At 32.8% G+C, this 26,897-nt stretch overlaps 1 protein-coding gene across 2 annotated transcripts in view; it reads left to right on the forward strand.

Annotated features, from left to right (window-relative positions):
• The window catches only part of Vinc (vinculin), a 148,834-nt gene that overhangs the window by 49,124 nt on the left and 72,813 nt on the right, over positions 1–26,897 (forward strand). For both annotated transcript variants that reach the window (XM_085809507.1, XM_085809508.1), the window contains exons 9-13: positions 3,150–3,295; positions 6,911–7,003; positions 13,335–13,404; positions 23,493–23,641; positions 23,761–23,826. In XM_085809507.1, coding sequence (XP_085665633.1) covers positions 3,150–3,295; positions 6,911–7,003; positions 13,335–13,404; positions 23,493–23,641; positions 23,761–23,826 — 524 coding nt within the window. The remainder of the gene's footprint in view (positions 1–3,149; positions 3,296–6,910; positions 7,004–13,334; positions 13,405–23,492; positions 23,642–23,760; positions 23,827–26,897) is intronic.

Below are 26,897 nucleotides of genomic sequence, written 5' to 3' on the forward strand. Positions count from 1 at the left end.
TGATATCCACTGGAAACTGCAAATCTGCATAGTACGTGATTTCTTTGTTTGGGTTTGGTGTGAGAAACTTTTCTCATTTTTGAAAAGGAAGAAGTTCCCGCAAGATCTAGGTTAACAGACATTTATTTGAGCTCTGTTCTGAAAATCACTAGTGCAAGCAGCATGTCTTCAGAAAGCTGGTTGTTGGGGAAAAGATGATAGGTGTCGAAAAAGAAACAATAGGTATCCATCTCCTCGGATTTTTTATGTTCCTTCTATGTTTAAAAAAAATGTAGTATTAAGCAGGATTTTATGTATTTCAACCATTTTTAAATACATTATTATATACAACCATAAATGCTAAAATGGACCCTTAAAATGATCTCTTTAAAAGAAATACTCTTTCAACTGATGTTGAAAAAGGCCCTAGCCCCTTTGTAGAATCATTAGGTTTATTGAAAAGCTGGAAAAAGGAAAAATCATTATTGACCATCCTATTGCTACCAGTACTTGCTTTTCAACTACAGCCCAAAGCATTATTGTACATGATGAGTATTTGGTCACTTGAAATAGTGAGTTTGACATGCTTTCATTAAAGCATTGAAAATTTCTGTAAATTGCGCACATTGCATTATACAACAGAGACTTTTCAGTTGCACATGATGGAAGAAATGACTATAAACTATATGCATCAGTTTTCTTCATGAAAGCCAATGAAATGGATGTTATAAAAGCCAAATGCTGTTTTGTTTGATTTTTAATTGAATTCAGCGTTGTGATTTAAGTTTCCCATAATTCAAAACAGCTTTTTGATGCAGCATTTCTGGATTCTGCCGTAGGAAAAAATTTAGCTGTGAGCACATGAAAAGTGCTACTGTTAGGAAAATGTTTGCAGAATCACCGTTGCAAATATTTTAATATCAATGTGCAATACATTATTTACTCAAAAGTACTTATGATAACAGATTGATATTCCCTTTGATTAAGCCATAGCAAAGAAAAAAAGTGTAGCAATTCCTTTCTGTTTTAGAATGCACATATAATACCAGATGAGGTATTTTTAACCCTCTGACTGCTCAATTTGTGGATCGAAATCGCTTCCAAAATTGCGTTTTTTTTTTTTTTTTTTTTTTTTTGCATATTTTAAATCTATATATATATATATAGGAGAATTGAAAAATGCACTTTTTCTTTCTAGAAAATATTTTTTATATAGATTTTTATCATGAGAAACTAAGTTGCCAGAAAAACCAATTTCAGATGTTATCACAAAAAAAAAAAAAAAAAACTTTTTTAAAATAAATTTCAGTCGAATTACAGTTAATTTCTATTTATTACATAATATAAAAAGTAAAATTTAAGAAAATATAAAGCACTGAGGGAAAAATACCTTAAAAATGCAGTTTAGTATGATAGAATTCAAACTTCACAGTCTTTGCACCAAATTCAGTAAATCTAATTATTAACCTAATCAATAATTTAATTAAATAATCAAGATAATCGCTGAACGTTTTCTAGCAGCCATTTCTGTAAGAAAAAAGGGGCAAAATTGAAGTTTGAGAGCTAATACCACGTGCCTTCAAATGCCGCAATTTAGTGGACAACTAATGATATCTGTTGACCAAAACGTAAACTAAACACCTAATACTGTATATAATTTATTTCAATGGTTAAACGGGATGCACTCCTCAATAAAGGAAGAAAAACATATACCCGCGGAATGAGCAAATTTTGTTACATTTGAGTTGCCCGTGGAAATCGCGAGTTGATCAGCCAGAGGGTTAATCATATAAGTGAATATTTTATAAACAAAAGTTTAGAATGGAAAAACTGCTTATCATTTTCTTCAAACAGCTTTGGTAAAATGTTGGAGAAAATATTTAAAAATTAATTGGCACATATTATTAAAATGAAGTTAGAATGAGATAAAATAGCTAGGTTGATATGTTGGAACATCATTTAAACTCAGAAGTACATAAGCTTTTGCAAGCAACCCATCTGCTGCAACAGCGGGAGCTGGAATGGATGGTTTCCTCACATTCATCGTCTTTATTGGTTTCCACAGGGTTGCCGAGCAGATGTATGGAAGATTGAAGGAAAGATCTCTGTTGCAACACAGCTTAGTGCTTCTCTGGTTTCATGTGCCTCTGTAGTTTGAGTGTGTTTTTATGCTAGGGTTTGGTGATGATGTTGGTTTCGTCCTACTTAGTCATTGAGTGTGGATGCTCGACGAAGTATTTGACTAAGGATGTGCTATTTCATTGATTAAATGGTTGACAGAGAGCTTGGAGATTATTATTATTATTTTTTTATGTTCAGAAATTTTTATTGATAGTTTTCTGGCCATTGATCTGATATATGTTTGACAGAGAACTTGGAGGTACCTTTTTTATGTTAGGCAATTCTTATTGATAGTATTTTGTGTGTTGAGCCAATATATTGAGTTTTTGTGCTTTTATCTTCATTGCAAATTAGGATAGTGTATGCACCAGAAGTATCTCTTGTGGAGATGTCTGAATTATCTGGTCTTAATCATTTCTAGATGGGTAGGGCTGGGGTAAGGGCAAGTTTTCATAAATAAATCTTTTAAATGTAGAAGATATGCATGTTGTTTATTTTTAACAGTATATAATTATTCATACAAAATTAACTATATGAAACTGTCTGTCGATCTACGTTATTGTTTACAATAATAATGAGAACTTCGCAACAATACTAATTTATTAAAATGGTGAAAATTCCACTGCTTGTAAGTTGGCTGGGTGGTGAATTTATTGCTGTATACTTATTACTCTATTAATATGTTTGTTTTCCATGATAACAAGCTTGCGACCTATTTTATTAATATAAATTAAAAGTATTTCTATTTTGGCAAACTGCTTAAACAATTAATAAAATTATAGTTTTCCTTAATTCTTGTTGCTACTGTTATAGAGTTCTTTGGATCTCACTTAGACATCCTTGTTTAAAAAAAAAACTTTGTTTAATGTTTTTAGAATTTTTACTAGGATTAATGTAAATAGTTTCTAATATTTGGAAGCTTCGTTTTACATTTAGAAAGAAACATAAAAACCAAACTACTTTGATCTTCACACTAATTTGTAACTTGAAAAATATTTTTGAAGTCTTAAAGCTTGATTCCTTTTATAAGTTCTTCTGTTATTTTGAAGGCCACCAGGCAATTCAGCTTGTTGTTGAAGATGGCAGAAAAATCATCAATAGTTGCCCTGTTGCTGAACAGATGTCGATACAAAAGTTATGTTCAGAAACTGAAAGTCTGTCACGGCAGCTTGCTGAAATGTGTCGTATGGGTCAAGTAAGTAATTGTTTACTTTCTCATTTTAATTTTTTGGTGAATTTTATTATAATTTCTTACTATAAATACATTATGCACAATTTACGTCTCAGAAATCTTTAGTTATTTTCTGTTGTACTGATACAAGTAATGCCCGTAGGTGGCTAAATGTACAGAAGTTGCATTTATTTCCTATGATGAAATGTTCCTGCTTTACATGTTGTCAATACTTGCCCTTCTTCTTAAAGAAATGTCACGTGTCCAAACATTTGCCTTGTGTGTAAACTAGTATCTTGTGTATTCTGATTATATATTTATGCTGATTATTATAAGGTAAATAGCTTTGTGCTGTGAAATAGAATCTAAGGAAGAAATCTGAAAAGTTCTGCAATGTTTCAAATCAAAGCTCGTTTTCGTATAATTATTTTGTTACTTCTGATATGAAGTGACCTTGATCAAAGCAAATGTTTAAATACAGACATTTCAGCTTATGTACAATTTTAGCATGTGATGCGGCGTAATTTTTGTTTCAATGTACTGCTAAGAATGGGCAGCTAAAAATTCATTTTCATCATTGGCTTTTTTATTTTGCTTGTCAGACTGTTGATCAGGTATATATGGGAAAAGAATTGTTTGAGGTGACCAGTTCAAAGGAGGTTGTAGAAATTGGGAAGAAAGTTTGAGAAGCATGAAAACTTCTGTTACGGATTTGTATTTAGTTGGCTATTTTTAGTAGAATTATAATTAAAATTGTTTTATTTCCCCATGCAATGCATTATGAGACACATTTTAAGACAAAGCTAAGCCGGACGAGTAAAAATACAAGAGCACGCACATTTAACAAATAGATATCTCGTAATTTATATTTAAACTGTATAAATGTAATTGACTACTGTGTTAGCTGTTACCCTACTTCTACTCTTTTGTTTCCAGAAACAAATTAACAGAACATTCTCGTGCACGATTAAAAAGCTTTAAAAAGACACTGAGAAACATCTTAGTTCAGTTGTTTACTGAGTTATTGTTGTTGATTGTAATGAATTCGCGGCGAGACTGGATTAGCTTTCTCTGCGCTTTGGATTGCATTTTATTTAATGTTTTAGTAGTTTAAAATATACTGCTAACTAACTAATGTGATATTATATGAATATGTTTGAGGAAAACCTAGCATTTTGTTACATTTCTTGTGATAAGAATAAATTAAGTTCTTATTCGAATTGTGCATTCAATGTATTACGAACCCATGCGCATGCAACACTTAAGCTGTGAAAACCATCTTCTGTAAACAGGGTCCTATTCCAAAAAGCTGCTGCTGAAAATTAAACTTACACAGTTCAGCAGCAATCAGAGAGAATATGTATTAGAGGGGGGGGGGGAAATCTGAAAGCTTTCAGATTTTACATTACGCCCAGAGGGGCATTTCTTTCAAATTTTGTGTGTTACCTTTATTTATTAAATATCATGTTCTTCCCACTTATAAAATTCAATTCAAAAGCATTATTGCAAAATAATTTTAAAATGAGGATATCATTCGAATTTACAATACACAGTCTTGCGCTGGAGATAAAAACGTCCCCCCGCACACTTTTGCCATTACTGTCTTTTAAATCATTGACTTTGTTTATCAAAAATTCGTGAAAGTGTTACAAAATATGAAATCAATAATAAAACAAATTCCAAATTAGGGCTTTCAGATGCCCATATTTGGTGGAGGACCTTGTTATTTAGAATTTGATGGCTCTAGGTAATGTTTTATCACAGTACATACATAATTTTATGATGTTTCTTCATTATTTAACTTCTTTAAATATAACACAGGGCGATAATATTTGGTGGCAACAATTTGAAAAATGAAACAGTCGTTTAAAGTTTTTGACGCAAAACAAAATTTATGGGCTAACGCCCTCTAGGCTAAAAAAATTTACATCATCATTTTAAGAGGGACCCCATACTTTAACAGTGCATGATGTGCTTGCTGAAGTTCTAACATGTAATTTTTTCCTAAAAAAAATAACCTCTCCCTTTTTGAAATGGCTCATTACTAGAGATGAAAAAGAGACGGTGTACAATAATGTTATAAGAAATCATGGAGAACTTCTCTTAGTGACATCAGAAATGAAGCTGCATACCAAAAAAGTAATGTTTTGTGTATGGTGGGAAAGGAGTTGTGTACTATGAAATATTGCCACCATATTAGACAATAAATTTGAAAAAATACTGTTCCCAAATGGCAGTTTTGAAAACAGAAATCGAAGCAAAGTATCTAGAATTGATAAATCTTTGAGGTGTTGTCTTCAATCATCATAATGCTTGGCTGCACTTTTTGGTAAATGTCGAGTAGAAACTTTGTATCGAGTATGACTAAAGTGTTTTGTGTCACCCCTCATATTCATTAGATCTTGTTGTCTTGGATTTTCATCTCTTGAAGTTACTTCAAAATTCTCTGAATAGCTTGGAATTTACTTTCTTGAAGATTTTCAAACAACACATCAGTAACTTCTCCACAAGTAAACCTAATGAATTTTTTTAAAAAAGAATTTTTAAGATGTCAGAGAGATGGCAAAAAACCAGAATAAAATTGTCTCTGTGTAGTAAATTTAATGAAAGTTTCTGATTTTTGTGCATTGCTTCATTTGTATGCATCATTATAAAACAGCAAAACTGTTGAGATGACCCAATAAAAAAGGGATGCTAGTTAACATAAAATTTATTGTTGATCATAGTTTTGTTTAAACTCAGGGTAAACATATCAAAAGTTTGTCTTTTGTGACAGTACACTTCTGTTGGTACTTATCATAGCTCTTTGAATGATTTTTTAAACTCATTTTGTGAAGTATTTGTCAGTTTTAATTGATATTTCGATATTCAGATGTGTCATGCTGGAAAAATTCGTGACTATTAAGTCAACAGGCTGATAGTCAGGAAACTGGTAAAGTTGGAGATCCAAGGTCACGATAGATATGGTGGGATAAAAATTTCACCCATATCTCTATGACATATTCTGGCATTTTATTTGGTAAGAAATTAGGTTGGCGTAACTATGGGTAAGAGCTTTTCACATAAGACCACCCAAAATGTAACTCAAATGCTCCTGTGTTGCTCAAAATGTACTACTTTTTACTATTTCCATTCTCACTTAGAGCACCATATCTATCGTCAATCTACTAAAATTAACAGAGGAATCCGTTGAAGTAACTGTTTGAAATTATTTGTCAGCACAAGATCATCCTGTAAATCATTCAAAGGGTTAATGTCCTGGATAAATATAAAGACAACTAAATGGATGGATTTAACAAGTGCAACAATTGGAGATAATAGTTTTGATAGCTTGGGTGGTAAAACAATCTGTACAGTGTCAATATATCCATTGATTTTGGGTTCATTTCTTTTGTGAAGTTCAGGTTTGTAAAAATAACTAAGCAAATGTGTTAAATAATTTCATTATATGTATAACAGGAGGTAAGTGAAAAGTGAATTTTTAAAAAAGTTAGTTTAATGAGTTAGTTTTCTAATCTTTTTATGATTTTTTAAAATTTAAGAAATTTTATTTTGTTTGTTTTACATATATGATTATCATTTGATTTCTTCTATAATTTTGTTAGTTTTATTATTATTATGATTTTCTTGTTTTATCAGGGTTCAAGTTATCAGGCAGTAGCAATAGCCGAGACAATATCAGGTAAATTGCAAGAGCTGAAAAACAAAATTCAGGAAACCATTGTGAGCAAAGTAAGAACTTTTTTAAAAGTTTTGTGTCCTTTTTAATGAATGATTTAAATTCCCCTCCCCTGTATGTTGACTGAAATTGAAAAATTCTTATCATTGATTGCCAAAAAAGATATGTATGAAAAGTGTGCCACAGTCAAATTTCAGTAATTTAAATATCACATTTCGTTGCATATTCCTCTCCTTTTTTTACTAATTTTAGTATGCAAAAATTATGTGAATTTTTTAACTTCCAAAGAACACTGTTACAGTAAGAACAAGATAAATGAAAAGTACTCATGGGTAAACTGCCAGTGACTATCACAATATTATTAATTTGGAATAAAAATCTTTTCAATAAGAATGCATATGAACATTACAATATCTATCACCTTAATTTCTACTTAATCTCTACTCTCGCCCATTTTTATTGTTAGCCATTGCTATTCCCTACACCTCAAATTATTCATTGCTATTGGAACTTCTGTCTGTCATGTGTTACAGCTTGCAAGTCATTTTCTTCAAAACCGCTGTCATCATATTCATCACTGATCAAGCTGTCTTGCACATGCAATATTTTTAGAACCATTAGGTGTTTGATATCTGCATTTTCTTGATGCTCATCATTATTCTTGCTTCCTCAATTGGCCCATGCACCCAAAACCTACAAGCAAATCAATTAATGAATATGAAAACAATCATTACATAGATGAATCCATTTTAAAATTTAGGGAAGCTCACTTTCTGAATGCTGTGAAGAAGAGGAAAATTATGTGAATACTTGGATTTCCTGAAAGCTAAGGGGAAAAACATGCAAGGGGAAAGAATATGCTAGTAAATGGGTTAATTACTTTACCCCATTCAGTTTAAAAACTATGTTTTGGAAATGCTGTAATATGAACAAATGTATTTTTTAAGTAAATTTTCTTTCTTTCTTCCCTTTTTATGTTGATTTTATTTTGACCAAGTACAAAGGTGTTGCAGAAAGTATGCAACTTTTAAATGAGAAGTAAATCGTTTTCTGTGATATATACTCATACTACAATATGCAGGTTTTTTTAATTTCAAAATGTAATTTTATAACTGATTAATTAGGTAATATGCATATTTTTGAATGACTATTCCTCTCATAAGAGTCCACTTTTTAGAAGATGATTGAATAAGGTATAGATGAAATAGCTGATTTGGTATTTTCATTTTTATTGAAATAATAGAACAGTGTCTAATAGGAAGAATAATCATAATTAAATAAATAAGAATAATCATAATCAACCTGTATTTCTAGATATCTTTTCCAAGAGTAAGGTGTGGTAAAAATTGGGTCATCAAGAGGTGTATTTATAGTTTTCTCTGAAACACCATATGAAAATATTAAATAATATATATTTTTTTTTTAATGTTTGCACACTATGTGAGATATTCTGGTAAATTTTTTTGAGTATGAGAGATGAAGAATGTGTGAGCGTATGCAATACACAATACAAGAAAATTATACTTTATTCTTCTGAATATATTTAAATTTTGAACAGAATAAGAAAGTATTTATTTTTCTTTAATCTATCCCTATTTCAAAATTACGGGCATAAAAAATATTGTTTGCTTATTGAAGAGTTTTGCTTTGAATTACTTTAATAAACTGACGAACAGTTGCTAAAGACGGATCACAAATGGCTGTATAATGCTTAAAAAGTGTGGTTGGATGCCAAGTGAAATAAAATAATGCCAGAATACTAGGACATAACAATAAAGAGAAATTTTTATCCTCTGAAATCCAGGAGACTTTGAAAAGTGTTCAAGGTACAATCTGGTCATTTTTGCGATGAATTCGCAATAGTGAAAAAAATGCAGTTACTGTCTGCAGGCATTCTAGCGTAAGATGTCAGTAGAAGATGCCATGGAGGGCAATGGAAGATTCCTGACATCGTGTCATGCTTTGCACAGCATTATCCAGCAGCTGTTGGTGTAATTTATCCCATTCCTCTTGTCAGTACACAGATCAGGGTACTCTCCTTTATTGGAGGTGGGATAAGGTCACATAGAATTTTCTTTGTCTAGGATGAATGATTTCTGAATGCATTGATAGCTCTTTCAGATCAGAGGAGAAATCTTATTTTAACGAGGTGCCTTTGTTAATGATTCCGGTTGCAGCCTCGAAGGTTACTCCAAGGGACAAAGGAATAAAAGAAGTCTTTTCGTCAGTCAGAATATGGACAAGTGAAGGAATCTCCCCCCCTCGATTTTGGAGAAATTATGCCAGTTATTCGAGACTAGGCTGATGTTTGATATAGCTCTGTTATGGGGGATTAAAATTTTTCTTGTGGTTAAGGTTTTGGTAATTGAAATTTAGCTGTTTGTTCTATTGTTCTAGTAATAATTTATATTGCTTGAAGCATTGCAACGGTATGCTTTACAAAAGTTTATTTTTTTAAAAATCAGTCCAGAGTTATAGGACAAAAGTTTTATGGTTAGTGCTAGAAAAAGTTTCATGTTAATTTAGCATTTCTGATTTATGTTTGTATGTATATGTTAAACATTTAGAGATCATTAAGGCAATTAGTGTTCAGAAATTATTAGGCTGTTACTCGGTTTTGGAGAAATAGACCTGTTTTTGTACTTTGAGGTAGGTTATTTTCTTAACTATTTTTTCCATAATGGGAGAGTTTATGAGGAAATTTACTAAAGCTCTGCCACTAGAGTTAGCGGAAGAGTTTGATACAAATGTGTCTCACAAATGTGTCAAATTATTAGGCTGTTACTCGGTTTTGGAGAAATAGACCTGTTTTTGTACTTTGAGGTAGGTTATTTTCTTAACTATTTTTTCCATAATGGGAGAGTTTATGAGGAAATTTACTAAAGCTCTGCCACTAGAGTTAGCGGAAGAGTTTGATACAAATGTGTCTCAGGCAAATAAAGTAAGAGGAATTAGGCAGGCTATTCTTAATACTGAGGACTCGCCCATTATGGAAGGGAAGTGGCAAAAGAATACATGGCATGAATTTGGGCTGCAGCCGAGCAGGAAAGTTTAGAAAAAATGGTGGACTATAACAGAGCAGAACAGGAACGGGAGCAAGTTTTTGAATTGGACAAGTGAAAGTTGATGAAAGTGGTTGAGACTAATAGCTTAGCTTCTACGGGTTTGAGAGTTGAACATCCTAAAGAAAAAAAGGCTGATTTTGAAAGATCTGGTACCACGTTTTGAATCGTGTAATATAGATATTTCATTATTCTTTATGCTATTTGAGAATCAGGCTTTAAAAGAGAATGTTAATGAGATCGATTGGGTCTTGCAATTAATTCCTTTATTACCTCATGATGTAGCTCAATTAATACTAAAAGAACCAGTGGATAAAGGGGAGGATTATCAGCATGTTAAAAAATTACTCATGCATAGATTCAAGCTCAATTCTTTGGCTCTAAAAGCAAAATTTGAAGAGCATCCTAGAAAGAATGGGATATTGTAGGTGGATTTAGTATATGAATTGAAAGTTTATTTAGAGAACTGGTTGGATTCAGTGGAAGTTCAGGATTTTTAAAGTCTTAAAGAACTTATGCTTAAAGAGCAAATTAAGCAGTGAGTCCCTTTAGAAATAAGAGAGCACCACTTAGACAATTGGGAAGAATTTAAAACAGCTTCTATTTTAGCAGAGAAATGTGGCAGGTGTGAGGCTTTGCGAAGAGATTCGAGGAGGTTAAAGCAGTGAGCGAGGTTTAAGAAACCATTTGAGAAAACTGGAGAGCGGTATATAAATTTCAGTGGTAGTGATAATCAGAAAAGTAATGGTCATCAAAGAATACAATCGAAGGAGCATAGAAAAGTGGAGGCTTTTAAAAAAGAGCAAGCTTTCAAGGAAGCAGGTTTCAAGAAACAGCTGAAAATAAGGTGTTACCAATGTGGAAAGCATAGGTGTATCTGACCTAATGTCCATCGCTGGAAAAAAATAAGGCTAGTCTTGTGAATAATTTGGGAACGGAGAGTTTAAGGAAGTATTTTGAGACGTATTTAAAAAAAAGCATTAATTAATGGGGTAGAGAGAGAATATCTGAGAGGTACTGGAGCTGCAGTAGATCTATGGAATAGTGCTTGGATTAATTTTAGTGACTTATGAGGGGAAACTGTGTGGGTGAAACAGCTTTTGGACACAGAATGTAAATTTTTACCTTTGTCGAAAGTCACCATTGAAGGTAATTTTGGTGTGGTCACCACAAAGGCAGCTCTTACTCTGGTGCAGTTAGATAAAGAGTACTATTTGTTAGGAAATCAAACTGCACAGTTGATAGAGGAAATTAGGGAACAATTGGTTCTCATGAACGTCATGGAAACCTGCAGTCAGGCACATGCATGCAGAAGTTTAGAGAGTGGGCACGGAAGACCAGATCGGAAGACTTAGGATGTGAAAGTATTGTGAATAATGGGATTTTGGAAGAAGGGAAGTTAGCAAGCAATATGGAAGAGTCCATTGAAATTCCAATAATCAGTTCAGAAGAAAGGTCCATCCTTGTGGATGTTTCGGCAGCAGAATTCGTGGAAGCACAAAAGGCATGCGCTAGTTTAGCAGCCCTCTGGAAGAAAGGGGAAAGTGAAAGGGAAAGAGTTTAGAATTGTAAAGGGGAGGCTACTCGGAGTGGCAGGCTCTAAGAAGGGGAAGATAAGCTTCAGCTCTGGGTCCCTCTTCTTTTTAGGAAAGGAATCTTGAAGTTATGCCATGAGAAAATTTCTGGTCATTTAGGGGTAAGAAAAACCAAGTATAGAGCTCTGACACACTATTTCTGGCCTAATTGTTACCAGGAAATTGAAAAATTTGTGAGGACGTGTGATATTTGTCAGCATGTAAGTCACAATAGGGATAAAAAGAAAGCTATAATGAAGATTGTGCCAGTTATATCAGAAGTGTATAACAGATTAAATATTGATGCAGTAGGACCTCTGATTCGTAGTTCACATGAAAATAAATACTTAATTACATCTAAGCCTCACAAAATGGCAGTAAATTGGATAGGGCCAGGGAAAGTGATTTCCGAAACCAAGTGTACCATACAGAATCCGGATATAGTATACCATTTATCATGGCAATTTGATTGAACCTTATCATCAGCACCCTGTGTTGGTGAATCTGATGATGGAGGAGGTTGTGGAGGATATCGAGAGAAAAGTATTCCTGATACTTTGACTGATCGAGCACAGATAGATATGAGGAATATGCTAATTGTTCTAAATAGTATTGGGTTATATGAAAAGTCTCCACACTTTTTTGATACATTTTTGAACAAAAGTTTTCTTTATTGAAAATCGTCTTAATCTACTACATATTGAACATTATTATCTACAACATTTGGCCATTTTTTGGGTAGCATCATAATTCCATCGGTGTAGAACTTCTGTCATTTATCATCAAAAAACTTGGCCAAGTGATTTTCAGCAGCGCTTCTTTCGGCCAATTTTTTACCATTGAAAGTTTGGCAGAGATTGAAACAAGTGGTAGTCAGATGGTGCAAAGTCTGGGCTATATGATGGGTGAATCAAAACTTCCCAACCAAGTTCCGTCAATTTATTCCAAGTCATCAGAAATGTGTGTAGCCATGCATTGTCATAATGGAACACAACTCCCTTTCTGTTGGCCAAGTCTATTCACCCTTTCTGGATTGCTTCATTCAAACGGTCAACTTGTGTATAGGGCCGAATTGTTGATTCTGCAGCAGCTTGTAATGGACAATTCCCTTTCCCTTTTCAATTTCCCTTGCCAGTAGCAACAAGCAACTGATTTGCTACCTCATTAGCTGTGCTGTGCCAGATTTTTTTTTTTTTTTTTTTTTTTTTTTTTTGTCGACAGCACCATGTATTTATCTTCTGCAGGCATCACACTGCAAGCATGACCTTCCGTGTCACATTTGCTATGCATTATATTTGTTTGAAATGATTTCCAAAGCCATGAAACAACGTCAGACTCTTTAGCAACATCTGTTATTTTTCATCCTTCTTCAATCTTGCCAGTAATTCAGTTATGCATAAAATCATATAAGTGATGTTGGAAAGACATACCAAAAATTGCAAGTTCATCAATTGACCTTTTTTATTATTAAATTTTACTTTTAAGCAATGGTCAATACGCATCAAATTCTTTATATATCTTATCAGCCTTATCACATGACGAACAACTTTGGCAATCCAAAATTTGCGTAATCACTGACTGTATCCCGCACTTATGTGCTAATTTCCGCATTTTCCTGCTTTCCATTTTGCAGTTGCTATAGCTGTTACTATCATCCGTCCTTAGCAGTTGTTAACCAATAAATAATACAGTGTGTTGTGACAATGTATAATACAGTATTGTTGTGACTTTTTATTTGAATTTTTTAGGTTGTGAGGGACTTTATTGATATTACTACACCTTTAAAGCAATTTACTGATGCTGTTTTATCGCCAGAAGGTAGGGCTTTTATTTCTTGGAATTTTTAGATTTTCGTAATTTTAAAATTAAAATGCTAAGTTTTGTTTCCTGGTAAAAGTCTGAGAATGTATTATTTTGAAAATTTAAATTTTTACATTATATCAATAACTGTTACTTGATGAGGTTGCTGGTAACCCTGAGACAGACGGAGCTTTCAGAAATGTGTTTGAAAAAAAATCAAATGTTTATTTTGTTTGTCAGGATAAATTTCTGGTAGATTTTTCTCACCATTCCTAGAATTGCAGTAGGGAAGCCATCACATAAATTCATTTGACTGCTGTTACAAATGGTGTAAATCAGATAATCGATTTAATAAATTTGTTTTGGAGTTTTGTATTAAGTTTGAATGCCAAAACATGCTCATCACTCCATATCATAAAACATGCTCGCTGTCTCCCTGCCACCCAAAACAAGCTCATCACCCCTCAGCAGTCTTCCACTGCCCTCCCAATGGTATAGATCATAAAACGTTCTTTGAAATATTTTTTCATATTTTTTAAAGGTGTCAGAAATTTAAATTAATTTGTGTACCTCGGATTTCAGTAAACAAAAATTCTTAAATATTTCAGGAAATAAATTTAATCTAAAACAGAGACTAACATATATTAAGGGGATTTCAGTGATTGTGATTTTTATTTCAAAATAAAGGCAAATTTTTTTTTAAGTATTTATAAATCTACAGTAGCAAAAATTGCAGTTTTGTGGGGATGTGGTGTGGTGTATTTAATTATGGCAAAGCACACTAGGGCTATCTGCCTAAGGGGAGGGATGCCTTTCGTGGAGGACTTTCTAAGGGAAACTGGCTCGTATACATGTTACACATGGGGAAAACCACGAAAACACCCATGCAGCCAGCCCGTTCGCGGGATTCGAACCTCGGACCGAACTACCAGTGTTCAGCGACTTACCGCTCGGCCGCTGGTGGGCCAGTTTTGTGGAGAAAACCTGGAAGAATTATTTTTTAACAGTGAAACAATTTAGCTTTTTTTTAGTGCAAATTATTCATTCAAGATTTATATTCCAGTAAATGGCATCTTGATGCATTATCATCATTATCATCCATGAATTGTGGCAAATTGTGCGAAAATCGTGACTTACTGTCTATTGAGAGGCCAGGACAGTCTATCATTTACATCATTTCATTCCAAAAATAAAGCAGTGGCAACAACAATAAAAACAAAAACATTCCTTTTTGCATCCTATATCTACTCAAGTACCCTCCTTTTTTACAAAATCATCATCCAGATGTTAAGAATTTATTGGATCATCCCAAAAGTTCTGCAGCTTTTTTTAATAATAAATACAAATGAAGCCGTTTGAGAACATAAGAAAATTTTGTTGAATCACTTAGTACCATTTTATTCTATAACTTTTTTTTGCCATCACTCAGGTAGCTGGGATATTCCTTTTTTAAAATATTCAATAGGTTTACATGTAAAGAATTAACAGCATGCTGTTTGACAGTCTCCAAAGAAGTGAACTTCAGGCCACTCAGAGAATTTTGAAGTAACTTGATGAAAATATGAAATGACAAGGTGTAATGCACAAGTCGTGTTTGGCATTAATCAAAATAGCAGGCTTCAGTATTATCATGAGTGAAGAGAACACTGTGAAGATTGATCAGTTCTGGGCACTTTGCTTCGATTTATGCTTCTAAAACTGCCATTTGGTTACAACATTTTTTGGAATTTGTCTGATTTGGTGGCAACAATTTATAGTATACATTTCCTTTCCTGTCCTACTGTGTGCAATGCATTACATTTTAGAATGAAGCCCTTCCTTCCTTAGTACTTCTAAATAAAGGCGTATCCCTTGTTGTTATATGAGATCCACTTCTCATCTCCTGTAATGAAAATTTTTTTTTAAAGTTTTTTTTTTAATCGTCCCAGCAAAGAGTTATATACCAAACTCAAGCAAGCCTATTCTGCTCTGTTAAAATATGAGGTACCCATACAACATAGCTGCTTACATACCTAATTTCTTCAAATGAACATGTGCTTTTGGAATATTTATTCTGTCTGATAGTTCCTGAACTGTATAATGTTGGTTTTCAGAGGCAGTTTCTTTTAATAGGTCCTTGTTTAGAAAGGATGTTTGGTAGAGAGGTACTTCCCAAACCACCTTCGAACTGTGTTATCAAAAACAGCACTTTTCCCATATTTAGTTCAAATTTTATGTGCAGTCTGACTTAGCATTCTTATCATTTTAAAAATAAAGGAGCATATGACAGAAGGAGCTTTTGGATTTTTCATTCTTGCACTCCACTGAAACTCATGTCACAACACAGGCTAGTATTGTGCAACATAAGCAGAAGAGACTGAATTTAAACACTTTCTTCAAACGAGGTCACTCTGTGTTAGCAGTAAAATATATTTAGAAGAAAATGCAATTAAAAAAATCACAAAACTTTTCAGATAACCCAATATTTTTATCCCTCCTATATAGTGTCGCATCTTGAGTTTATGGATCCAGATACTACTGTAATATTCAAAGCGTATTTACATGAAATATTTGAATCTGTAATCAAAGGCCATGCATACTGAAGGAGGTTTAAACAATTTTGGAAGGATTTTTTATGTTTTGAATGAATTAAAAATGATGGAGCATGCTTGGAGCAGAATTTCAGAAAAAAATTGTGAATGGGGTTTTGCAAAAGCTTTGTCCTAACTTCTAATTCTGAACTGTTAATTAAGTGCTAACTGCCTAAATGCCAATTAAAGTGCTGATTTTGAAGGATTTGAGTAAAAAGAAGAAATAATTCAGCATAAGACTGAAGCGATTGTGCAAAGCACTGGGAAGTGAAGCTTTTACTAATGACATAACTGATCTTAAACCACACTGTAGTGAGCTTTTGGATGAAAAGTTGCTTAAAATAGTGTCTTTTAAAAATGAAAAGCAAGAGGGGGAAGAATAAACAGAAATAAATAAATTGCCATTTATCATATTTTTCTTTATTTTTTGTCAAACTTTTTTTTGATTTACAGAAAACTGATTAGTTTATTCTTTAATCAATTTTCTTGTCTTCAAGTGATAAGGGCTAATTTTGAAGGATTTGAGGAACAAAAAGTAGTAGTTTAGTAAAAAACACAGTGGACCGAAATTGAAAGTGTTCTTTTTATTAGGAACCAGTGTGTTTATTATTATTCTTATGGGAAAAGAATGCTTGCTTTATGAACCTTCAATTTATATTTGGTAATTTGGTCTTAGTTAATTCCTAAAGTTGGGAACTACCTGCAGTTATTTGGCAATATTATATTGGTAAATAAGTTTGTATATATTGCTGAATTGGAATTAAAATGCATGTGTACTTGGTTATTTTATTCTCCATGATAAAGTTTTTTAATATTAAGTTACTATGAGTTAAAAAGTTTGGTAGAACTACCGAAACATAGAATTAAAAAAAATAATAGATGAACATCTAATTAATATTTGTATTGATTTAAATTGTATTTTTTGCATGCAGAGATGCTATTTTTTTAATATTATCTGAGACCAATAATATTTCATGCTGAAATTCAGAACAAGTGGTGCATCTGTTAGGATTCTTTACAAAACTGAAACAGTCACCTAAGTGACTCAGGTTAAACTTACAAATTTCCTTATAGCTTTATTTAGGAGCAGTTGAGCACCAAGATCTATTATATGGACTTACAGAGTGAATGAAATGTAAGACACTACATATTATGTGTGTTTCAAAGGACAACTAGTGCAATTATAATGGCTAAAGAATTATGATATTTGCTAGGAAAAATAGCACTGTTAAAAGTGGTTCCAAGATTAGTTTAAAAATTTCAAGTTGCAAAATTTAAATCTTGAAAACAGGTGGCCAGGTACTCAAGTACTTCTATTCTTGAAGGTGTACTTTTAGTGAATGGGCACCTACCAGTTCCAAAGTGCTAAAGTTGCTGAACATCGGTAGTTTAACATGGGTTCAATTCCAGATGAGCGGGCTGGTGGCATGGCCATTTTCCCACCATGTGTAATGTAGATATGAGCCAGTTTCCCTTAGAAAGTCTCCCACAAATGCATGTCTCCCCGTGCTTTGTCATAATCAAATAACAGAAACCTTTAGGAAATTGGGCATGTTGTAAAGAATAAAGATTGATCCATGTTTAGAAATCTGTATCTTGTCAAATAAAGAAACTATGTTAAAAATGTAAGCAGGGGATATATTCGACATGATTTCAGGCTAAAATAATTTACTAACAGGTGTCATGTATTTTTTGTTATTAGAATTATACAGTTTTTCTTTTTTTTTTGAACTACTTAGCCCCTAATGAGGGGAAATAACTTATGTGTCCATTCGCGGTAGACTGTTTGCCTCACTAAATGGTTGACCTGTTTCTAACTTCCATATCTGTCATCAGTGTTTATGGTATGATGGGATATGAAAGAAATTTGAACTTCTCCCTTGATCTGTTTTCATTTGATTCAGAAAACAAGGTAGATAAATTGGCATTTGAAGGCAATCAGAAAGACATCTCAGTACAATGCTACTTTAATTTATACTACACTTGAGACACAAGAGTAAAAAAACTAGGTTAATTAGATTATGAAATTCTTCAAATCTCCTGTATTTTGAAATGTTGCACTATCAGACTACCAATTTAATGTGTGTAAATGTTCTTGAATTCTTAAATGGGTAGAAATTTAAAAGTAGGGGAAAAAATGTATGCTACCAAATGCATTGTTAGAATCTAGGGAAACTAACAATTTTGTTTCATAATTAATAAGTTGCTGCTTAAAGGAACACAAGTTTTTGGTAATAATGGTAGTATTTTGTTTCATTAAGAAAATTTTTCTTTCAAAATTACATCTGCTTCAATTTTACTCGAATCTATGATATGAATTATGTGTGAGCATTATACAAATACAAATTAATAAATCATAGGGGGAAACAACTAAACTCATTTTGTGCTTATTGTTATTAAAGCATGGGAAGTGACAAAAGTAATTTTCATTATTAAAGTGCAGGAGAGGGCAAAACTGGTTTTCTGCAAATTAATTGCTGAATTATTGTTATCAGTGAATTTTTTGTGACAAAGGGATTTTTTTAGTAACATGAATTTTTTCTCAGTAAATTCATTAAACTGGGCACAACAGAATAGAATATGATGCTGAAGAAATCTGCATAGATAGTTTGTTGAATTATTCCTGCGAGAATGAGCTTATCGAAATTATGCGACATCCTAGGATTTTTTCCGGACCACAAATTTCAAGCAGTTCTGATTCAAGCCTGGATTTGGATGATTCTGAAGAAGAATGGTCATCAGTAGACAATCCACCAGTCTTGGAAGAGTTTTTAGGTTGTTCAGGAATAAATACAGAAAATCTTCTGAATATTGTAGTGTATATAGCTGCACCAGGGATTCCAAAGTGTGCATCTCAGCACCCGGGAAGCCTTGGCCTCTTCACAGGGGCACCACAAAATATTATAAAACCTTCATAATTAACTGAAGCTGCTGGTGCAGAATATTTTTGCATGTGCGAGCAGAACATTCTTGCGTGTGTGAGCCGGCACCGCAGCGCCTTCTCAGTCGTGCTATACCTCAAAACAATCTAACTTGAGAAATAAATGCAAGGCTAGAATGACCTCTCACACCTCGTTCCATAAAAGAAAACCATGAACCTTTCTTCATATTGTTGCTTAAGTTAGCTCATCATGTCATTTGATTCCAGGTTTGCACTGGCTTTCAGAGGTCTTTTTCCCCCTTGGAGTCGAAAATCCACCATTTTCTTTCATGTCATTTATGCTTGCCACAGAAATTTGCAGTGAAATCAGCAGCAAAAGTAATAGTTTCATTACCAGGTTTGTTAGGAAATACTTCCAGTTATAAAATCTCATTGAAAGCAAGGTTCTTCTTAGAAAACTGTATGAAGATATTGCAGCCGAACACTTGTCTTTGTTGTACTATAGCACTTCATGATGACTGTCTCTTGAGCTAATGTTTTATCATGTAGCTTTGAACTGCGGCTAGAAATTTCCATTAAAGAGGAAGGATACAAAGATGCGGAATATTTTCTAATGCTTATTTTTTAATAAAACTGCCATATTTATGCAATATTTTTGAAAAGTTGAATTCTTTTAATATCTCTCTACAGGGAAAAAACATGCACCTTTTGAAGGCAGTCAAAAAATATTAGCTTTTATATATTAAAAAAAAACTCAAACTATGGAGAAGAAAACTGAATGAATATGTAGGCAAAGTTTTTAAATATTGCAGTTATTTTTGATGTCAATGAACATGATCTTTCTCAAAATATAAATACCATGTGTGAAGGGCACATGTCACTAGTGCTCTATCTGAATTTACTTCTGCAGAAGAAGAGAATCTTATTTGCTTACTTACCTTAAATACAAATGCCATGAATTATATATTATTATTATATTCCATGTATTATATATGTGTAATTGGAATATATTTATATTATTATGGAGAGAAATTCTGTAAATTTTCTTGGCATTTTAGGTTGTTTTATGATAAGTTAAACATACTTATAATAATAATAATAATAATAATAAATATTTAAAATATCAGAATATGCACAATAATGAGCTGAAACAGTAGTAGATTTTAACTGGAGTTCTAGTCAAAATGCATGTATTTTAAACAAATGCATCTCAAAGATTAAAACCAATTATTTCACATTAATGATTGTAACTCATGTATGGAAATATTTGAAAAAATAATTAAACATTTTGATGTATACAGTAAAATTATGTTTGTTTTTAGCCTATGCATTGTTATTAAGGAATGTAATTTAGCTAAAATATGAGTTTGTTATTTCTGTGATTTGTTGTATATTTGGAAATATTTATCTCAAAATATTTACTATGCTATTATACAGTACTAAGTCTGAAATTCAGATGTCCAATATTCAGACCTCTGCAGCACTAGCCAATAAATAAATAAATAAATATAAAATAACTCCATCTCCCTTTTCAAAGTCTAGGAATGAAGAATAGCACCTCCCTCCCCCCCCAAAAAAAGGAAGCTTGTGTGCCATAAATGTGATATCTTTCCCATTTAACTGATAGTCCTGCATATGTTTTTCATGCATTTGCTGGCTAAGGGCATGGCACTGTAGCCAATGACAGTACATTGATTCATGTTGGCCAGGATCACACTTTTGGCTCTTGGGTGGTTGTGAAGGGTTAGTATTTTTCTCTCCAACATTAAAACAATAGGTGAAGCCCCAATATTCTGTCTGCTTGTTATCTTACTAGATTTAAATTGATCATTCAAAATTCATAAATTCTGAAATCCAAAATTGTCTAAGTCCAGACGATTCCAGATCTCAACTTTGTACTGTGTTTGTTCTGTCAAAAGACCAAAAATAAGCTTTTAGTGCTAAGTTTGATCTTAGAGCTAGAAGCTATATATTTTGTCAAACACTTATTTTTTTAAAAATTTAAATTTAAGACATTTTAATCACGTTTAAACAGCAGCAGTGATGCTGTGAATGTACAAATTGTTTTCTGTAGAGGGAAAAGAAAACCAGCAGTCATAGTAACATACATCGTAGAGATTTCAGTATTTTGCTTGGTGGAAATGGTAAGCTTTCCACATTCCATACTATGTTTCTTCCCACATTTTATTAAATTTATGTTAGTAACAGTTCTTGAAATAAAGACTAGGATTTTCAGAAATTAAACATCTATTTTGACAATTTTAACAATTTAAAATTTTTAAAAAGCATAAAAATACAAACTATCTGCTAATTAAATTTATATCAAAATCTTAAGAACATTATTCTGATGCTGACGTTTTGGCAAAGCTGATCTTTTATTCATGTCTTGTAACCTTTGTTAGCCAGAAGGGCTATTAGTCTCGAAACAACATTTTGCATAGAATTACTGTAAAAGACTGTATCACTTTTCAAATTGTTGCCACCAAATGTTATTGCCCTGTATTATATTTAAAGAAACTAAATAATGGAGGATTTGCATGAATGTATGTTTCTTAGGGCATCAAATTTTGAAAAACAAAATCCTCCACCCAAACATGGGCACCTGGAATCCTGACTTCAGCATTTTGAATTAATTTAATTGTGTGTTTCATATTTTGTAAAACTTTAACGAATTTTTGATTAAAAAACTGAACAATTTCAAAGTGAGCAGTGGCAACACTGTAGGGAATAAAATGTTTTTATCTCCAGCACATGAGACTGTCTATCAGAAACTCTAATGCTATGTTGTTTTTAACCTTTTGAAGACGCGATGGCCATTATAGTGGCCATAGAGTCCTCCCTTTGAAAAGACGGGGTTGTCCACTTTAGTGGCCATGTCTTTTTCCCCCATTTTTCAGGCTGAAAAGTAGGGTGAAATGTCAAATTTGACGTCCCTGCGGTTTTAACCACTTATCTCTTTCAAAGTTCTTCCTTTTGCGATATAGATGCACCCCTCTGAGAATACATTAAACTACTCACAAGAATCTTTGTTGCAAATAGGAGGTGATTTCTTAAAGGGGGGAAAGCATTCGGTTCAAGATTCCCCGTCCTTTGGTAGCTTTTACTGCTACCAAAGCCCCGGCCTCAAAAGGTTAAATATGCTTAGCCCAAATGCTCTCAAAATGTGTACATGTCTGTAAATGAAAAAAATACCCATTTGGGCATAATATAAAATGTAAAAGTTTTCAGATTTTATATATTATTATTATTTATTAGTTTTTTAATCATCCTAATGTCAATTGCACTTAAAATTTGTGCAACTGTACAGGAACAAGGATCATAAAATACCTTGCTACAGTAATACTGTAAAAGTGGACAATATAATCTATCCCCATCACAACTTAATTTTGGTATTTATAAAAGGAAATTACTTCATTTCAAAAGCAGTATGATTTCTAACAACTTTTGTTAATTATTAATAGAAGTTTTATTTACATTTTATCATTCTAGTCCATTTTTTATCTGCAAATTCTATTAGTTCTGTAATTGGAGATAATAAAACTTGTCAGATATTTTAGTTACAGGCCAAACAGTTTTCTACAGAAAGATAAATGCATCAATTTAGCTTATTGACCATTGTTAGTTGTTTTTTTTTATCTTTTATAACACCACATTAACAGTTATAGAGAGTCCTTGTTTTCAAAGTAAGTACTGTTATTAGAAAGTTTTTAGAGTATGTCATTCTATTTGGTTTATTGGGGGAAAAATAAGAGGATTACTTATGATTAGAAAACTTGTACTGTAGTTGAAATGAGCTGAAGACAAAAGCTTTCTTGCTAGATGTATCAAGCTAGCGTATACATCTTTCTGGGGGGAAAATTTTTTGATGTATGCTGTATTATAATGGAAAAGATCCACTACAGTGTTTCAAGTTTTGTTATGTTTCTTGTCTGTATTTAGTAAAATTTTAAAATTATTTTTGAATATCATACACATATATATTACCATACTAGAATAGATTTTTTTTGTATTACAAGATATACAAATTGGAAATCAAGCAGTGTAAATATTTTCATTTCATATTTTGGGAATGTTATCAAATTCTTTTCTGTGCTTTGAAGCTGCTATTCAAACACATATTAAAAAAAAATCAAATGATCAGTATGTTTCTTTTCTTAAATTTGAAAATAGCGATAATTCTGAAAACTTAGTTGTATTATCAAATATGTGATATGAATGAAAATTACTCTGTGGTTTTATATATGTGTATGCATTTTCTTCTTCTGATAACGTTAGTTGAATTGCAGGAAACTAAACCTATACTTGCCTGTGATTCATTAAAAAAAAAATTTCCTTCAGATCCAGTATTATGGTCCGTATGCTACATCTCCCATTTGCTCTAGAGCAAATGTAGTTTCTTTTTTGGAAGGGGGGCTTTCTGCATATAAATGAACTCTTCCAACACATTTCATTGACACTATGCATTTACCAAATTTACTTTATTGTATTCTTTGCTCATAACATTAACTAAAGTGGAGCACTGTAAATAATATTTCAAGGCAGCACAGTTTGAATTTTCTTTGCATGCAATTGTGTTTCTCAATTTCAATTGAAGTTCAACAATTGCATTAATTAAAATTCAATTTATAAATTATGTATAATGATAATTTTTTCAGGAACACCAAATCGTGAGATGAACTTCAATGAAAAAGCTAAAGTGCTTAGTAATTTCTCTCAACGTATGGCTGGGACAGCACGCAGTGTTGCCACAGGAGGGTCTGCCAATAAAAAGCTAGCTGAAATGCTATTGATTTCTGCAAATCAGGTGAGTTATATTCAGAAAATATTATCAAAAGTTTAGTTTGCATTACTTTTAATATTTTTTAAAAGTGAAATTAATGTTGGCATGTAATTTATTCCACAAAATGTTTGATTTATTGTTAGTTAGAAAGTTTGACTCCACAACTTATAAATGCTGGACGAATTCGAATGTCGTATCCAGACAATAAGGTAGGTTTGAAAATTTTTGCTTTTGTGTTGTTGATAAATCTTTGAGACTAACTGTTTTAGTGACAGATTTTATTTAGATTAAAAATTTTATATAAAGGTGTATATAACTTGTGTTTAAAGTAATAACCGTATACTAGTTGCTGTGTATTTTTCTCGTTATGTATTGGGTTATGACGATCATGGTTTTTTGATGATTTAAATACCAGTGAAGAGTACAGAAAATGTAAACAAATTTCATTGAAGCACATAAGCACTATTTTGTTTTGTGACTTTTTGTAATCTCTGAGAGCTGAAAAATTCCTTTTTTAAGTCGTGTCTGGGCAAAATGTGGGTCTGAGCATGGCTGTTGTCATAGTGGAAGACAACACTTCTACTATTGGTCCACAGTATTTTTCCAAATCTATTGCCCAGTTTGGTGGCCAATTCTTAGTTTGCAGTTCTTTAATAGTCCCACGATACACAAAGTATTACTTTTTTAGGATGCAAGCCATTCTCAATGATGCTCCTGGCTTACTCCATGATCTTTTTCTTGTAACATTATTGTATGGCATCCACTTCTCATATGCATTAACGAGCAGTTTGAAAACAGGAACTTCCTTTTTCGTCAGCAAAGAATTACATGCCAGAACTCGAGCAAGCATATTCTGCTCTCTTAAAGTATAGGGTACCCATGCATCATATAACCGTTTACATACCACAGTTTCTTCAAATGATCATGTACTGTACTTTTTGGAATAGTTTGACTCTCTGATCGTACCTGAATTGTGTAACTTGAATTAGCAGCGATAACTCATTTTAATGGGTCTTTGTTTATACTGGATGGTCATCCAGAATGGGTATCATTTCTGAAGCTGAAATTTACATGCTTAAACTTCTCAAACTGCTTCCAAATTGTGTCATCAGAAACAGCACTTTGTCCACATGTAGCACAAGTTTTACAAGCAGTCTGTCTGGCATTTTTTCCTTTTTTAAAATAAAGGAACATAACATGATGAAAATGAACTTCTGGATTCTTTATTCTTACCAGTACATTGGGGAAAAGTATATTCAACAATACATGAAAGAATTACACAGCATGAGTATGATGAAAATGAACTTCTGAATTCCTCATTCTTAGTACATTGGGGAAAAAATTATTCAACAATACGCGAAAGAATTAAGCAGCATGAGTAGAAAAGACCATATGTAAATATCTGCTTCAATCAAGATCACTCCTTATATCAGTAGTAACAAACTAATTAGAAAAAAAATATGCTTTGATTTGGGAAAAAAAAAAAAAAAAAAAAAAAAAGCAGACAGTATTTTAACTCTGCAAGTTTGCAGCATACAGTCTTTTCATAATGCTGCCTGTCTATAAAATGTCAATAAGAAGAATGCATTTTCACATCCCAGAAAATATTTGCCATTGTTTTCTCAACAGAAATCTGCACTTTTAATTTCTTAAAGGATTGATAGTAATTACTTCTAGTATTTCCATTATTTCAGTATTAGCTTTGTTTCTGTGTTAAAGTTATGGCCGAGAATTTGATACTAAACCGCATAACCTTCTGTGTCAAATGAAAAGCACTTTAGGCAAAGTACTGTTGTGCTGCAGCAGTCTTCTCTGTTTTGGTTGCAGTGTTTCCATATGAAGTGTTTCCATATGGTTGATTTGTTTTAATGAGGTCTTGTGCTACTTCCTTGAATATGGTGATTAGTGTTACTGTAGCAGTTTCAGAAACTATGCATGACCTTAATAGATGTGCTTTGAAGAAGGGCATCTTGTTTCATTTTTGAATGTGATACCTCTTCTTCTTTCAGTATTTTCTACCATGTCTATATCAATCTTTCTCGATCAGACTTTACGCAATGCATCTGCATTTGTCTCATTGATGATAAAACTCGCACATATTTTTTTCTGTGCCTTTGTTTGTAGTAAAATAGACTAGAATATAACCACAGGAAAAGGGAAAGAGATATTTTTCTTGTTAAAATTTCAACACTTTTAGAAATAGAGTTACGTGGCATTGAGTTTCGTATGTTCTTTTAAATGCAAGAAGTATGCTGCTGGCCTTCCAAAATGCAACACCCTTCCTGTGATATAAAGACTTTTGTAAGAACTTGCACATGATTTGCATTGCAGCACTTATTTAAATCATGTGTCCTAGCAGCAGTATTAAAAGGAAGAACAGGATAAGTACTACAATTGTGTTTTTCTGTGGTTCCTGCATTGGCAAAAAATGTAGCAATCATTTGAGAAAATTTCTGAGTTTGACAGGGAAAGTATTGTTATTTATGGAGACTATGGCTTACCCTTGCAAGGAATCAGTGCTCATTATGCGTAAAATCAAACCACAGAGAGATGCATACTCAATTTTTGGGTGCAGGGAAAGACTGGAGGGCTGACCGGAATGATTGCACCAACCTGAAATGATTGCTACTAAATGAGAGAACAAGCATGTTGTGTGCATAGCAGTTATAGATTGCCCAGTAACATCAAGAACACTAGCGCAATAAGTAATATCTGTTACACAACAACCAGCAGCAGCATGTGCCATTTAACCTTATCTAGAGATTAAAGGAATCTTTGCAAGGTATCCATTGCTGTGATTTCCATGGACTCTCTGCATCATAAGCATATGTGCTTGCAATGATGCATTGAACTCTTATATAGATAAACAAATGGTGCATCTTTGTCTTTTCAGATGAATTTTCATTCTGCCTGCATTACCATAATGGTTCTATTTACTGCTGCACTTGCCGAATATGCATTACTGAAATGCTAATAAGTCACTGCTATATATCTGAAGTTTTGGAGCCTATTGTTCTCTCTGACCGTTCAAGGCTGGGCTGTTGTCTAGTTTCCATAGGCCAGTGCATGATCACAGATTGCACTCCATTGTTCAATAATTTTTTCTTGGCCACAGGTTGTGCTGCTGCCTTTAGTCCACCCATCTTCTGATGTATAACACATTTGGCCATTTTTATCTGCTATCTTTAACTTTTAGTGTATTGTAATGAAGTGTTTCCTGAGCTATCAAAACTGGAGGATGAACTGAAATCATCCAGCATACACCATTCATAACTATGCC

The sequence above is a fragment of the Stegodyphus dumicola genome, chromosome X2 (genome assembly GCF_044657685.1).
Source record: "Stegodyphus dumicola isolate Sdum_Otavi_A_Nest chromosome X2, ASM4465768v1".
Taxonomy (NCBI): domain Eukaryota; kingdom Metazoa; phylum Arthropoda; class Arachnida; order Araneae; family Eresidae; genus Stegodyphus; species Stegodyphus dumicola.